This window comes from Sebastes fasciatus, chromosome 8 (assembly GCF_043250625.1).
Source record: "Sebastes fasciatus isolate fSebFas1 chromosome 8, fSebFas1.pri, whole genome shotgun sequence".
Taxonomy (NCBI): Eukaryota; Metazoa; Chordata; class Actinopteri; order Perciformes; family Sebastidae; genus Sebastes; species Sebastes fasciatus.
The window spans coordinates 15,491,208-15,504,819 of record NC_133802.1 but is presented as its reverse complement, the minus strand read 5'-3'; the positions used below and the strand labels follow the sequence as shown (position 1 = coordinate 15,504,819).

At 42.4% G+C, this 13,612-nt stretch overlaps 2 protein-coding genes across 3 annotated transcripts; both read right to left on the bottom strand.

The window, feature by feature from the left end:
• Positions 1-1,046: 1,046 nt before the first annotated feature.
• Positions 1,047-4,084, bottom strand: mipb (major intrinsic protein of lens fiber b). Its single transcript, XM_074643760.1, has 4 exons — positions 3,282-4,084; positions 2,807-2,971; positions 2,642-2,722; positions 1,047-2,550 (listed from the first exon to the last, which is right to left on the bottom strand). The coding sequence occupies exons 1-4, from the start codon at positions 3,639-3,641 to the stop codon at positions 2,368-2,370; spliced, it is 789 nt and encodes a 262-aa protein (XP_074499861.1). The 5' UTR covers positions 3,642-4,084; the 3' UTR covers positions 1,047-2,367.
• A 1,429-nt stretch (positions 4,085-5,513) lies between these two features.
• On the bottom strand, positions 5,514-13,612 carry LOC141772605 (aquaporin-4). 2 transcript variants are annotated; one of them, XM_074643758.1, is made up of 6 exons: positions 13,204-13,612; positions 12,509-12,703; positions 11,880-12,041; positions 11,581-11,745; positions 8,933-9,013; positions 5,514-8,200 (listed from the first exon to the last, which is right to left on the bottom strand). In XM_074643758.1, exons 1-6 carry the CDS (start codon positions 13,216-13,218, stop codon positions 7,985-7,987), a joined length of 834 nt encoding a protein of 277 aa, XP_074499859.1. In that variant the 5' UTR covers positions 13,219-13,612; the 3' UTR covers positions 5,514-7,984. The 2 variants fall into 2 exon arrangements, with proteins under 2 accessions (XP_074499859.1, XP_074499860.1); XM_074643759.1 differs by having other exon boundaries at positions 12,509-12,700; positions 13,204-13,605.

The following is a 13,612-nucleotide window of genomic DNA, read 5'->3' as shown; positions in this document are numbered from 1 at the left end:
TAGACGATGACTTTTTTATGACTGTACATTATGGGTTGTAGTCGCTATCTGACTGTGGGCTACATTTCTTTCCCACCTGCCGATAAACTTAATTTAAAAGGCCAGCAATATTCTATAAGAGACCAAAATCGACAATTCATGATTCTGTCTCTCAACCCTTTCCGACTTTAACTGCATTCAAGTCTTGAATCTTTTAAAACAGTAAACAAACACATACAAACCTATCTAAAAAATTGTTTTAAACTGGAGTAAATATTGTGCTCCTTGGGTTTTTTTTTCAGCTGCTGATTTATTCATATTTGGTGCTTTTGTGATTTCCAGCAGCAGCACAGTGTGTGTAGAATTGATTCAAAATAAAATACAGTGCACTGGTTCATCATAATAAAGGAGACACGTCACCCAGTCCAACATTGTGGCTCATTGATGTGTATTATGTATAGTATTTATACAACAATGGAGCTCTGTTGCTCAGATAATTAAGATATCAGGCTTTGGCTACACAGACAATACATGATAGCAGAATCAAATCATTGTTGTTTAATGTTTTCATGGGATTTGTTGACCATAAGAAAAATGTAGAATATCAGCAGACTTATTCTTTAACCATCTTTGTTTGGTCAGAGTTCTGGAGGAGGAGTCATGCTGTAGTTTATCAGCTGTTATGCAGAAGAACAGAAGACAGCAGAAGATAAATGAATATGTTTCTTATCAAACACAAATGATAGTCCGCCTTTGGGTGAACCCTATTTTACCCAAACAACCCCTCCCTTAACTACATTTCCCGACATACCTCAAACTAATGTGACCTATTACAGCATTGTTGTTCTTAAAGCACACTGTGAACTATGTATCTTTTATGATTCAATTTTGTCCAAAACTGATTAAGGTTCCCTCAACTAATTAAAATGTTAAATGTGAGAGACTGTCATGTGCTCTTTTCGCCCTCTCCTGGACAAAATCATTTATTGCAGCTGACATTTTCCTCCATGCCCAGCAACTTCACAAAATGCTACATTTTAAGGAACAAAAATGACCCAAACCGTATACCAAGTTTTTATGTTTATTATCATTGAAATGTTTATTGAAACGCCTTGTGCTCCCAGTAAGGATCAAATAATAAAAGGAGACTCAATGTAAAGCTTGCACAGCCGATCTGTAGTGAACAGACCTACTATCAAAGTCTGGGATACAACATTTCCTTTGGATTGCGCTGGTTCAGAACAAAAAAGCAGATGGTTTATGTAAAAATGAATATCATAGCAAATACCACAGTGAGGGGAGGAGAAATGATCATGTCTTAAAAATTGATGACAAAATGAACACAGTTAATGGTACGAAACAGGAGAGCGGTAATGGAAATAAAACAAAATAAAAAGTACTGTATCTGCAATCTTGATCTCACACACACATACACACATATACACACTCACTTGCAAACACACTCATACGCACAGGCAGGCGCACACACATGCACACGCTCACTCTCACGCACACACTTGCACACACGCACACACACACACACACACACACATGCTGCAGAGGTATCCACGCACACACAAACACAAACCCACAGATAAAATGTAGTGATTGAAAATAGTGAAACCCTGGTAAAATCTAATGGTATCATACATCCACGTCTTGTGTCTGAAGTGCAGAAAACAAAATGAACCTAAAAAAAAAAAACTAAAAATGGAGATAAATTCAGATGAATAATGAAAAGCATGCCCATCTTCACTGGTCTAACCCAACTTGAAACGACCACAAACCCAGCGTGTTGCCCTCTCTACCCTACCCAAACCCCAACCCCCACCCCTTTACTCCACCCTCACCTGCCCCATGCACTCTTACCCTTCTCATATCATACCCACATCCTCGCCTCAGCCTCACCCTCATCCTGCCCTCCGTCTCCCCCACACCCTCCTTTGCAACACCTGCCTCCCCAAACCTCTCTGCTCAATTTTGGGGGTTTCCACGCTCCTCTGAGTCGCAGATGAAGGCCTTAGCTGAGAGGAGAAAAGCAGGCGGGCAGGGGGAGACGAGGCGGCTGGTGGTTCAGGCTCTGGTCACCATTTATCAAAAACACAATGTCCAGTTCAGAATACAGAGTGAGGACTGGGGGGTAGAGGAGTCTTGTTGTGTGTTGAGGTTGAAGGTTGTGAACCTGTTTTGTTTTTTGTGTGTCGGTTTTTGCAGTGGCACTGGAAAAAAAAAATCGTATCATGTGTTAGTCTAGATGTGAGTATTTGGGTTAGTCTTGTGCGATGTTGTGTGAAGGCATGGGGGGGTAGTGGAGGTGGGGTTGGCGTATAGCTCAGGGCCTTGTCCCTCGTCCCTCGGCCCCAGTCGGAGAAGGGGGCAGGGGCAGGTTTATAGGGCTTGCGTCTTGAGCTCGATGGGCTCGCGGGTGTCCTGCTGGGTCTCGCTCTCTGGGGGCCGGCTGCCCTTCAGTGTGGCCAGGCGCTCAGACAGACCTCTCATGCGTGGGAACAGCATGAAATCGTACAGAAGGGCACCCATTGCACCTCCTATCATAGGCCCGACCCAGTACACCTGCGAGCGGCAAACATCAGTTAACACAGTATGTTCAGTCATCTATCATTCCTGCTCAGATTGATATCTTCAGTGTGACTGTAAGTCTTACCCAGTGGTTGATGAAGTTCCTGAAGAGCACAGCAGGGGCAAAGGACCTGGCAGGGTTCATTCCAGCACCGGTGTAGTACATCTAAAAACACAAGACACTTGTTACTGCATTGTGTTTTTTAAAATATTTAATTAATTTTTTATCTATGTTTCCATTGTGTCTCACCCCCATGAGATGTCCAATGGTGACGGAGAAGCCGATGGATAGAGCAGCAGATCCCATGCGTCCGTTTCTCCTCTCATCAGTCACGGCGAAGATGCACACCACAAGCTGCATGGTGAGGAAAACCTCCACAGTGGTGCCCATTCCCAGACTGATGCCCGGCTGCAGCTGGAGATACACAGGTGGATGAAAACATATATGCATAAGTCAAAATCCCAGAGCTGGATTGAACATGTACTGCTGAATTTCTCTTTTTGTTTTAGAAAAATTATGAACTACTGGAAATAATTATATGCACAGCAATTTTTTGTTGGTATTTTAAACAATGGTTTAAATACATGGCTTTACTGATCTGAACCTGAAATGATAGCAAATTCCTAAACTCTAAAATCTATGCCATGTATCCCATGGATGAAATCAACCTACCCAAAGAACATTGCTTCACTTGTTTTCTGAAACATCCATGTTGGGTCCTTACCATGTTCATCGCCATGTTGCCTCTCATGTTGCCGGGCGTGACCCCGTACAGCACAGCAGCCCCAGCTACAGCACCCAGGCACTGGGCGGCCATGTAGAAAATGGCGCGGAAAAGAGACATCTGTGAGCCGACAAGGTAGGCGAAGGTGACGGCAGGGTTAATGTGGCCGCCGCTGATGTGGCCGATGGACTGGATGAGAGTGGCAGCTGCCAGCCCGAAGCACAGGGCCACATGAAGGACATGATGAGGCCCGGTGGTCCAGCGCAGGGCGGCGCCCATGCCGAAAAATACAAAGAACATGGTCCCGAAGAACTCTGCGAAGACCGCTCGCCAAAAATTCATGGACCGGAACTCCCACATGGTGACTGTTCACTTGAGGCTCTCCACCAGATGAAGAAGATTCTTTAAAAATAAATCTAGTAAAGGTAAATGAGTACCTTTTCAGTCCTCTTCAAACGCCAAAAATAACAAAAAAAGGATCTCCCTTTTGTAGTCAGCTAACTCGGCTGACCAAAAGAGTCAGACGAAACAGGATTTTCAGAACGTCAACAGATGAATCCACCCAACGGATCTTTACCAAGCCGTGAACTGGGTTGGTAAAGTCAAATCAGCTGCCACCTCTGTCCACCTGTCGCAAAGACATAGGTGTGAGATAATGTGGGAATGTGCGTGGAGATCTCAGGTGGGATGAGTTGTCAAGAGGAGGTGGGCATCAATGCTAATGGGGTGTTTCTAAAGAAGAGACGGGGATAGACAGAGTGTCCGGTGGACCTTTTAGCCTCTCTGACGGAGGGGAGAGGGCCAGACAGGGGCTTTATAATACCCCCCCAGGGGCCCCAGGTGACGCCATAATCCCCCTGTAGGGCCAAGGGCGGGGGGCGGCAGTGCTGGACATCCTAAATCAAACAAACTTAACCCCTCTGTCGCCCCCCTATAATAGAAACAGGCCAAAAGAGAGGCAGTGTATCCAAGAGGAGAAACATGAAGTGAGAATGAGTGGAAATCCATGAAAAACATTCAGTGGGAGGTAGAGAGATTTTGAATAAATAGACAACAGGAAGTTTTGTATCTTATATTCAGGGTGGGGGGGCGGGGGCGGGGGGGAACTAGGAGGAACAGCCACGGCGAAGAGCAGCCGAGAGCCGAGAGGAGAAAGTTTTCTTTGGGGCGTATGTCATCTGTTGACATATCATAACTGTCATAATCAGGGGATGCAAATGCTGATGGACAAGGACAGAAAACACAAACATGCACGCACACACACACGCACACACACATACACACACACACACATAGACATATACACACATGCAGATAATACAGTTGGGGCCCCGGACGGAAGTGCCCAAAGCTAACAGCGCTGAACTGACCCATACACTGAAATGCCTGACCCTGTGAAACCATTGTCTTTGGGCTACGTATGGAGAGAGACGAGACAAAAATACATATTAAACCAAAGCACAGATGTAGTATTGTCTTAAATTTGCAATGTGAAAGTTTTTGACAACATTTATTGCTTCTGTTTATTGTTCTGGAGACTATCACACCACGAAGCACTGTCTTTAAGAAGAGATAAAGTGGCAGCAGTCAGTGCAGAGGCCTGTGATTATGAAGACCTGAACTTGACATTGCCTCAGAGCTCAGAGCTGTCACTGGCACTGCTCCGCACCCGACGGCAATGTAGTGGAGACACCAGAAGGTGAAGGAGAAACACACATCCACAAGCAACGAACCAACAATAATTCACATAACACAGCGGATTGTGTCTTCTGTTGTAACTGGGGCTTCTAGGAGGTGCTCGGCAGAGGTTTGCATTATGTGGGAGTGTGTGTGTGTGTGTGTGTTGCAGGACGACGTACGACCAAAAGCCATGAAAGTTCTGTGTGTGTGTGTATGTGTGTGTGGAGCTGGGGTAAAGGGAGAGGTGCAGTAGGGCAGCAGGGATGTGTGGGGGGACGTTGGGGTTACTGAGCAGCACCGGGGGCATCGCGCTGACCAGTCGAGAGTCATCACTGTTGGGGGGGGGGATGAGGGGAGTGAGAGGGGTGAGGGAGGGTAGATGAATGCAGAATGCTGAGCTTGCCGTTTTGACTCTCTTTTATACATGTTAGAAAGAACACACACAATGCAAAATGCTGGCGGCACTGTGGCAGTTATAGCTATTGTGCACGTTGTGTGTGTGTGTAAATAGTTTGTGTGTGTGTGTATTCAAATGACATTGCTATAGCACTACTGATTTGATAACATGGTTTTATTTTAGATTTGCAGTCAAATCCAGATAATACAGTGTACAGTATGTTTTACCTTAAATTGTTCATATTAATACATAATAAATATTATATTATATATATATATATTTTTTTTTAGTTCATCCAAATTATAAAAAAATACATATTTCCTCACTTACCACTAGTGATGTAGAGACGAATATCATAAAATGTAGCCAAATTAAACCCAATATATCTGTACGACTAAATACCACAAGAAGTTATTGACAACATTTGTGCTTTTTTTGTAATTTGGATGAACTGACCCTTTAAATTACATTATAAACATATTTTAAGACAAGACAAACATGGCAACTGATACCACACACACACACACGCACACGCACACGCACACGCACACGCACACGCACACACACACACACACACACACGCAGATTGTATCAATTTCATAATACAAAGCTTATTTCCACTAAAGGTGTTCTTTCTTTAGAGCCATTACAGAGGTATGAAGGTCCATTTAATTGTGAATAGGAGCCCATAAGAGAAGAGACGGACGCTATCAGGCATCGGGCACAGACATGAGAGACATGTTGGACTGATTGAGAGCATCATTGAACCCACAATGCAGGGCAAGGATCTCTTTAGCATTTCAAAGCGTTCACAGACGTGGGATGAAACTGAAAATGGCAAACACAAGGGTGTTTTACAGCAGGATTTCAATTAGTATCTATTATACATTTTAATGATGTGCAAATTTGAAAGTGACAACACTGAGTCTCATAATACTGGCTACACTTATGCATACACTAATGACAGCCAACTGGGACCTCAAAGGTCACATTCATCCCCCTTTAATGCAGCTTTCTCTCCACATGTGCAATAAAAAGCAGCAGGGAAAGACTAATTTTAGCCAGAATGCAGCCTACACAATGCATTGATAATGTTTCATTGGAAGGACATTGAATGGATAACACACTGAAATGTGCTTCCCTTTGTTAGATTATTTATTGTCACCTGAGCAACAGTGAGTGTTTTATATTTGCAGTGGTCTCCTGAAAATAAAACAAACATTGGACACCTGCAGATACCTGATGCTTCAAGAAAATACAGTCCTATTTCAAAAATCCCAAATCACCCCAAATTATTAAAATTTTAAAAGCAACACTGTGTAACTTTGAAAGAAAACAATTGAATACATAAGCAAGAAAACATATCATTACCCAACTAAATATCATTCAGGATTTAGGGAGTCTGGTAATAATATGGTTAATGTTAGCTAATGTTGGCAAATATTATTATTAAACTGATATTGCAACATGTTCTCATCCCTACTCTTTTCTACTTGTGCTACACTTCATATTAGCATTTACCATCATCCCTTAAATGTCAATTGTGGCTACAGTGACTGTTCAGCAAAAGTATAATTTGAAACCATTTGGGTTTATTACCTTAAAGGGACTGTTTGTAACTTCTTACAGGGAAAAATCAATCTGGGTCGGTGTCCCATGCGCGCTCGTGTGTGGCTATGCTGTTCAGACAAGACTCCAACACAAACTACACGGAAGCACCAAAACCGCAAAGTTGTATCTAGTGAAGCCCGTCTTGCAAAACAGTGTTGGCTGCGGTTGGAGGACGCGGGGGAGACCGTAGCTTTGGTCTCCAGGGCCGGAATCTCTGCTGTACTCTGCTCCTCTGCCTTCACTCACACAACGCGCTCGTTCTCGCTATTTCGCTCCACTCTCACGTGCATGCGCGCACACTACACACTGCAGAAGACTTCGTAGCTCTGAGAATATCTAGTGAATGTACTGTTGACGTTTGTGCAGAAATAAATGCTGCAGGTCCTCCAGACCAACAGAGGTTTCCCGTGTCTTGTGAAGTGACGGGGCTCCGCAGCAAGAAACGTTATCATCTCCGACCAAAGCTCCGGTGTCTCCCCTGTTCCTTCTGACCGCGGTCGGGAGGCTAAGGCAGGAAAAGCCAACACTAGGATCAGCATTCATGGAGAGACATTCGTCTGGTCAGCTAACATTACTGCCAAGCAGGTAAAAATATAGAGTGATAATGTGATTTTAGCTGACGTGTGTCGCCTCACTGTTTTGAGCGATGCTCGTTCATGTCTATGTAGAGCGAGCACAAGCGCGAGCCCGACGCTGACTTTCGTTGACTTAACGGCTACAGGTGTCGCTGTTAACAAGCAATTCTGATTCTTACAAACAGTCCCTTTAAGTTACAGGTCACTGGGGGTGGGAAGTAACAAACTATGTTTACCCACGTTTTCAGGTGCTTGTACGTATTTGGAGTATTTTAATTTTTTTGCTACCTTCTGCATCTCCTCCACCATGTTCCATAAGGAAATATTGTACTTCTTTTACTCAACCACATTTATCATTAAGAATACATGACTGATGAAATGCACACCATGCATCTTCATGAGAATCACTGTAATATGTGTTTTTTCCTCAGTGTGTGTCCTCAGTTGTTTTCTGGTTTGTTGGCCTGCTTGGCTCTCATAGCGTTCTGTGTGACTGTGGACAGAGATGATCCCGTCATGCTGGTCGTCTCCACAATCTCGATGTCCCTACAGGTCAGACATGCCACCAGCTTCTGGCGAGAGGCGCTGCGTGCAAAAAAGAACTCATGGGACACTCCAGCAAGTATAGCACCGATCACTGGTCCGATCCAATAAATCTGGTGATGGGAAAAAGAGAATGAGATTTAAGAAATGTGTTTAACAAAGTCATTAAAAAGTCATAGTATAGTGTCAAAAATAAAGTGTTCATATAGTATGCCATGAAAATGTCCTAAAAAAGTGAAAGTATAGTATGCCATACAAATGTCATAAATAAAAGTATAGTATGTCATCAAATTTTAAAAATAAATTCATAGTACAGAATGTAATTTTAAAAAAGTCATAACAGTTCATAGTATAGCATGTCATAAAAAATATGATAAAAAAAGTCAGAGTATATTATGCCATGAAAAATGTCAAAAAATAAAGTAATAGTATAGTATGTCATAAAAATGGAATTTAAAATAGAATAGAATAGTATGCCATAAAAGATGTAAAAAAAAGGTCATAGTATAGTTTGTCACAAAAATATCTTTAAAAATGCATGTCATAAAAAGGTCAACGTATAGTATGCCATAAAAAATGCAGGTCGAAAAAAAAAAAAAAAACTACCATAAATGACAGACCGCACAATTGCCAATAGCTGTGAAGAGGTAATTTGGCATGCGGATGAGAAGGCACTTCAACATTTCCAAAAAACTCTCTTGCACACTTATTGCTAGTGTGCCATTGGTTAAGCTACCATGTGCCAATGGTGGCATGCGTGCCAAAGGTTGCCTAACCATTGACTATAATTGGACAAAAATAATAAAACAGCTGGACAAGTGTTTCCATGGAGACAAATCTCTCACCCAGTGGTTTTCCCAGAAGCCTGTGATGATGGCTGGACCCAGAGAACGTGCAGGGTTCATACTAGCACCGGAGAACCGCCCCTGACAGAAAAACAACACACACACACACACACACACACACACACACACACACACACACACACACACACACACAAATTAAGTAAAGAATAAGCACTAATTTTCTGTTTCTTTTAACTTTAATTTCTATTGCAGATTTCAGATCTGGAGACAACACACACACACGTTGAACAAACAATTGTCAAGGGATACTCAGACATTTATATAGACCGATTTTTCCAGTTATTTCATATTTAAACTGTTATTTTTTTAGTATCATGTTTCATGTAAACGATCCACCTTTCCAAATTCCTGTAAAAGAAATATTTAATTTAACTTTCAACAGGAAGGCCAATTTTCCATTGAATAAATTTCCCGAACATTTCTTTCTCTTGTTATAGCTTTTTTTCTGGCTATAAGCAGATATTTTTGCAGGGTCTCTTTCTCTTCATTGAATAGCCTCCTCAATGTTACATGGGTACACCACAGCATGGTAAATATCCCATAATGTCCCTTATGGTTGCATTTACATTGTCTTATCCCTGAAAGGCTTATTTTAGTGCAACTCCAGAGAACTACAGAGCCTCCAACATGGTTGCTGGGCAGATAGCTGTCTGCTTTTGAATAACCCTTTGAGATAGTGGCGGTAGACCATATACACACGTAGGCAAAATTGTTGGTACCCTTCCGTTAAAGAAAGAAAAACCCACAATGGTCACTGAAATAACTTGAAACTGACAAAAGTAATAATAAATAAAAAAATACTTAAAATTAACTAATGAAAATCAGATATTGCTTTTGAATTGTGGTTCAACAGAATCATTTTAAAAAACAAACTAATGAAACTGGCCTGGACAAAAATGATGGTACCCTTAACTTAATATTTTGTTGCACAACCTTTTGAGGCAATCACTTCAATCAAGTGATTTCTGTAACTCTCAATGAGACTTCTGCACCTGTCGACAGGTATGTTGGCCCACTCCTCGTGAGCAAACTGCTCCAGCTGTCTCAGGTTTGAAGGGTGCCTTCTCCGAATGCATGTTTCAGCTCATTCCACAGATGTTCAATAGGATTTAGATCAGGGCTCATAGAAGGCCACTTCAGAATAGTCCAATGTTTTGTTCTTAGCCATTCTTGGGTGTTTTTAGCTGTGTTTTGGGTCATTATCCTGTTTGAGGACCCATGACCTGCAACTGAGACCAAGCTTTCTGACACTGGGCAGCACATTTCGCTCCAGAATGCCTTGATAGTCTTGAGATTTCATTGCACCCTGCACAGATTCAAGACACCCTGTGCCAGATGCAACAAAGCAGCCCCATAACATAACCGAGCCTCCTCCATGTTTCACATTAGGTACAGTGTTCTTTTCTTTGGATGCTTCATTTTTGCGTCTGTGAACATAGAGCTGATGTGACTTGCCAAAAAGCTCCAGTTTTGTCTCATCTGTCCAAAGGACATTCTCCCAGAAGCTTTGTGGCTTGTCAATATGCATTTTGGCAAATTCCAGTCTCACTTTTTTATGATTTGGTGTCCTCCTCGGTTGTCTTCCATTAAGTCTACTTTGGCTCAAACAGCGACGGATGGTGCAATCTGACACTGATGTACCTTGACCTTGGAGTTCACCTCTAATCTCTTTGGAAGTTGTTCTAGGCTCTTTGGTTACCATTCGTATTATCCGTCTCTTCGATTTGTCATCAATTTTCCTCTTGCGGCCACGTCCAGGGAGGTTGGCTACAGTCCCATGGACCTTAAACTTCTGAATAACATGTGCAACTGTAGTCACAGGAACATAAAGCTGCTTGGAGATGGTCTTATAGCCTTTACCTTTAACATGCTTGTCTATAATTGTCCTTCTAACCTCCCGAGACAACTCTCTCCTTAGCTTTCTGTGGTCCATGTTCAGTGTGGTACACACCATGATACCAAACAGCACAGTGACTTCTTTTCACCCTTTAAATAGGCAGGCTGACTGATTAAAAGTTTGAAGACACCTGTGATGCTATTTACAGGACACACCTTAGTTTAATATGTCCCTATGGTCAAATTATTTTACATCTTTTCTAGGGGTACCATCATTTTTGTCCAGGCCAGTTTCATTAGTCTGTTTTTTAAAATGATTCTGTTGAACCACAATTCAAAAACAATATCTGATTTTCATTAGTTAATTTTCAGTGAATTTTTATTTATTATTACTTTTGTCAGTTTCAAGTTATTTCAGTGACCATTGTGGGTTTTTCTTTCTTTAACGGAAGGGTACCAACAATTTTGCCTACGTGTGTATGTACATATTTGGTACCATTCATAATCTAAAGTTTCAATATTTAGTTCTGATTCACATTACTTTTCTTATGTACAGCGTTGTGCAATTTTTCCTGTGTTAAATATTCACATATTTTGTCAACCTTTTGTAGGATACCAGTGGAAATACTCTGAACAAACTGCCATACAGCCATCATCATATGTCCAATTTACCTGAACTGCATGTATTTGAATTGTGAGACAAAACCAGTTGTGGAACCATTTCAGAACTTATACAAATTATGAGTTGAGTAAATGTGCAACTAATTATTCTGCCTGAAAGCTCCTCTTACCCCTATTAGCACTCCAGCAGTGTGTGCTAATCCAATGGCCAGGTTTCCTGGTTCTGGGCTTTCCCTCCGTCGCTGATCCTCCACTGAGAAAACCGTGAAGACCATCTGGAAGGTGCACAAAACCTCGATGCCCAGAGCCTGAGCTGCATTCAGCTCTATAGGAATCTGAGTGAAGTAAAACAGCAGTAAGGAGAGAGGAAGAGGAGCAGGAAAAGTAACCCAAAACACAGGAATATTCTGAAAAGATGTAATGTCTCACAAGATTTAATAGGTAACCCGCTAATATTCTGAGTACTGACCTTGTTGACGAAGTGTTCTGCAGTGGTTTTGACTGGCAGAGCCAGGTAGAGGCCCCCGGCTCCTAAACAGGCCCCCAAACACTGAGCAGCCATATAAACGACGGCCCTGAGAACTTCCAGCTTCCGAGTGGCCAACAGAGCCAGAGTCAGAGCAGGGTTCACCTGATCACAGAGCACAAACACACGCTTACGTACAAACAATCTCACAAATATTAATTAACAATTAAATAATATGAAAACTCAACGACTGCCAGTGATGGAAAGTGTATATTTACTCATGTACTTGTACTTTACTTGAGTATGTAAAAGTAAAAGTAAAGTATTACTTTAATATTTGATAGTTTAAAGGTACAGTGTGTCGGATTTGGCGGCATCTAAGTGGTGTGGTTGCAGATTGCAACCAACTGAGTACCCCTCCTCTCACTCCTCCCTTTCCAAGACTGCGGTGACGTGAGCCGCCGAGTGTAAAACCATGGTAACGCCGTTCGCCTCGCTCAGAGGCCATCCTTACCATAATAACACTACTTTAGGAGCAATAGAAGTCAGAGAGCAACTAAAAAAATCGGAAAGATCAATCAGAGAAAGAAAAACACAATTTTAAAATGACTGTGTTACTATAAGACATTCACCTGTGCCCCGCTTATTTCTCCAAAACAGTGTCCCAGTGCAATGATCGACACACCCACTGCCACCGCTGGGTACAGGGGTCCCACGGAGGCCTCTCCGGGGCCTGGCACAGAGGCACCCAACACGGCGCTCACTAAGACCAGGGTGCCAAGCAGCTCTGCAAGAATAGCGCGCCAGAACTGCCGACTGCGTATCTCCTCGAAGAAAGGGGACATAAACAAAGGTGGCCTATATTTAGTTCACCAAACACCTTTTTTCAAACCTTAACAAGTGCTGATCAAAAACATATTGAACATATTGATATAGTCACATATGCATGCTACATGCTGACGATTATGCTTATAAATCCATTTCTTATGACAGTCCTTCTACTGCAACCATGTCTCTACTGCTATCAAAAGCTGTAAGAAAGGTCAAAGATGACACAAGTGGTGTTAAAAACACAACACAGACATAGACAACACTTATTCCAGAAGAACCATTAACACTGAAACACACTCTCTCAATAAAAGTGAATACAAAATGCATCAGTTGACCCAAAATTATAACACTTCATAACCATCTGGCCTATAACAAAGTGCTGCTTTTGCTGGAACACAAGTACTTTTTGGTGACAGCAATGTTGGTTAAATTAGCTATTTTTCTGATTCAAATCATGAGGGATTCAAACAAAAAGGTAATCATATAAAATGCTTACCTCGCGCCACGTCATTTCAAACTCTATGTTTTTTTCCTCTGTATGTCCGTCCGTCCGTCCGTCTGTGTGCAGCCGTCTGAGGGCTTCAGGGTCTCTGCGACGTCCCTCATTAACTTGTAGAGTCCTTTGATGGGAGCAGCCTCCCTCCTCTCAGTCTCACTCTCTCTCTCCTCACCCTCTCCTTACCCCACACCTCAGGCCCTATCAAGTCTTCCTGTGCACAAACACTAGTCAGTGCAAACCCTTAAAACGACGTCTCTCCAAGGTTGCATGTGCAACACCCTGACCCTCCCAATCTTCCTCCAACACATTCAACCGACCTTGAGCAATTTAACACATCTTCAGGAAACTACAAGGAGCCGTTCACTTATCTTCAAACTGAAGTGATTGGGGCCTCTTCAGAGGGTGC

Excerpts from the sequence above, each read along its gene's own strand:
- LOC141772605 (XM_074643758.1), bottom strand. Across the intron at positions 9,014-11,580 it reads CTGCTGGAGTGCTAATAGGG|GGGCGGTTCTCCGGTGCTAG; the intron begins GTAAGAGGAGCT and ends TTTTTCTGTCAG. Across the intron at positions 8,201-8,932 it reads GCTTCTGGGAAAACCACTGG|ATTTATTGGATCGGACCAGT; the intron begins GTGAGAGATTTG and ends TCCCATCACCAG.
- mipb (XM_074643760.1), bottom strand. The coding sequence starts at position 3,641 with ATGTGGGAGTTCCGGTCCATGAATTTTTGGCGAGCGGTCTTCGCAGAG. Across the intron at positions 2,972-3,281 it reads GCAACATGGCGATGAACATG|CTGCAGCCGGGCATCAGTCT; the intron begins GTAAGGACCCAA and ends GTGTATCTCCAG. Across the intron at positions 2,723-2,806 it reads CCATTGGACATCTCATGGGG|ATGTACTACACCGGTGCTGG; the intron begins GTGAGACACAAT and ends TTGTGTTTTTAG.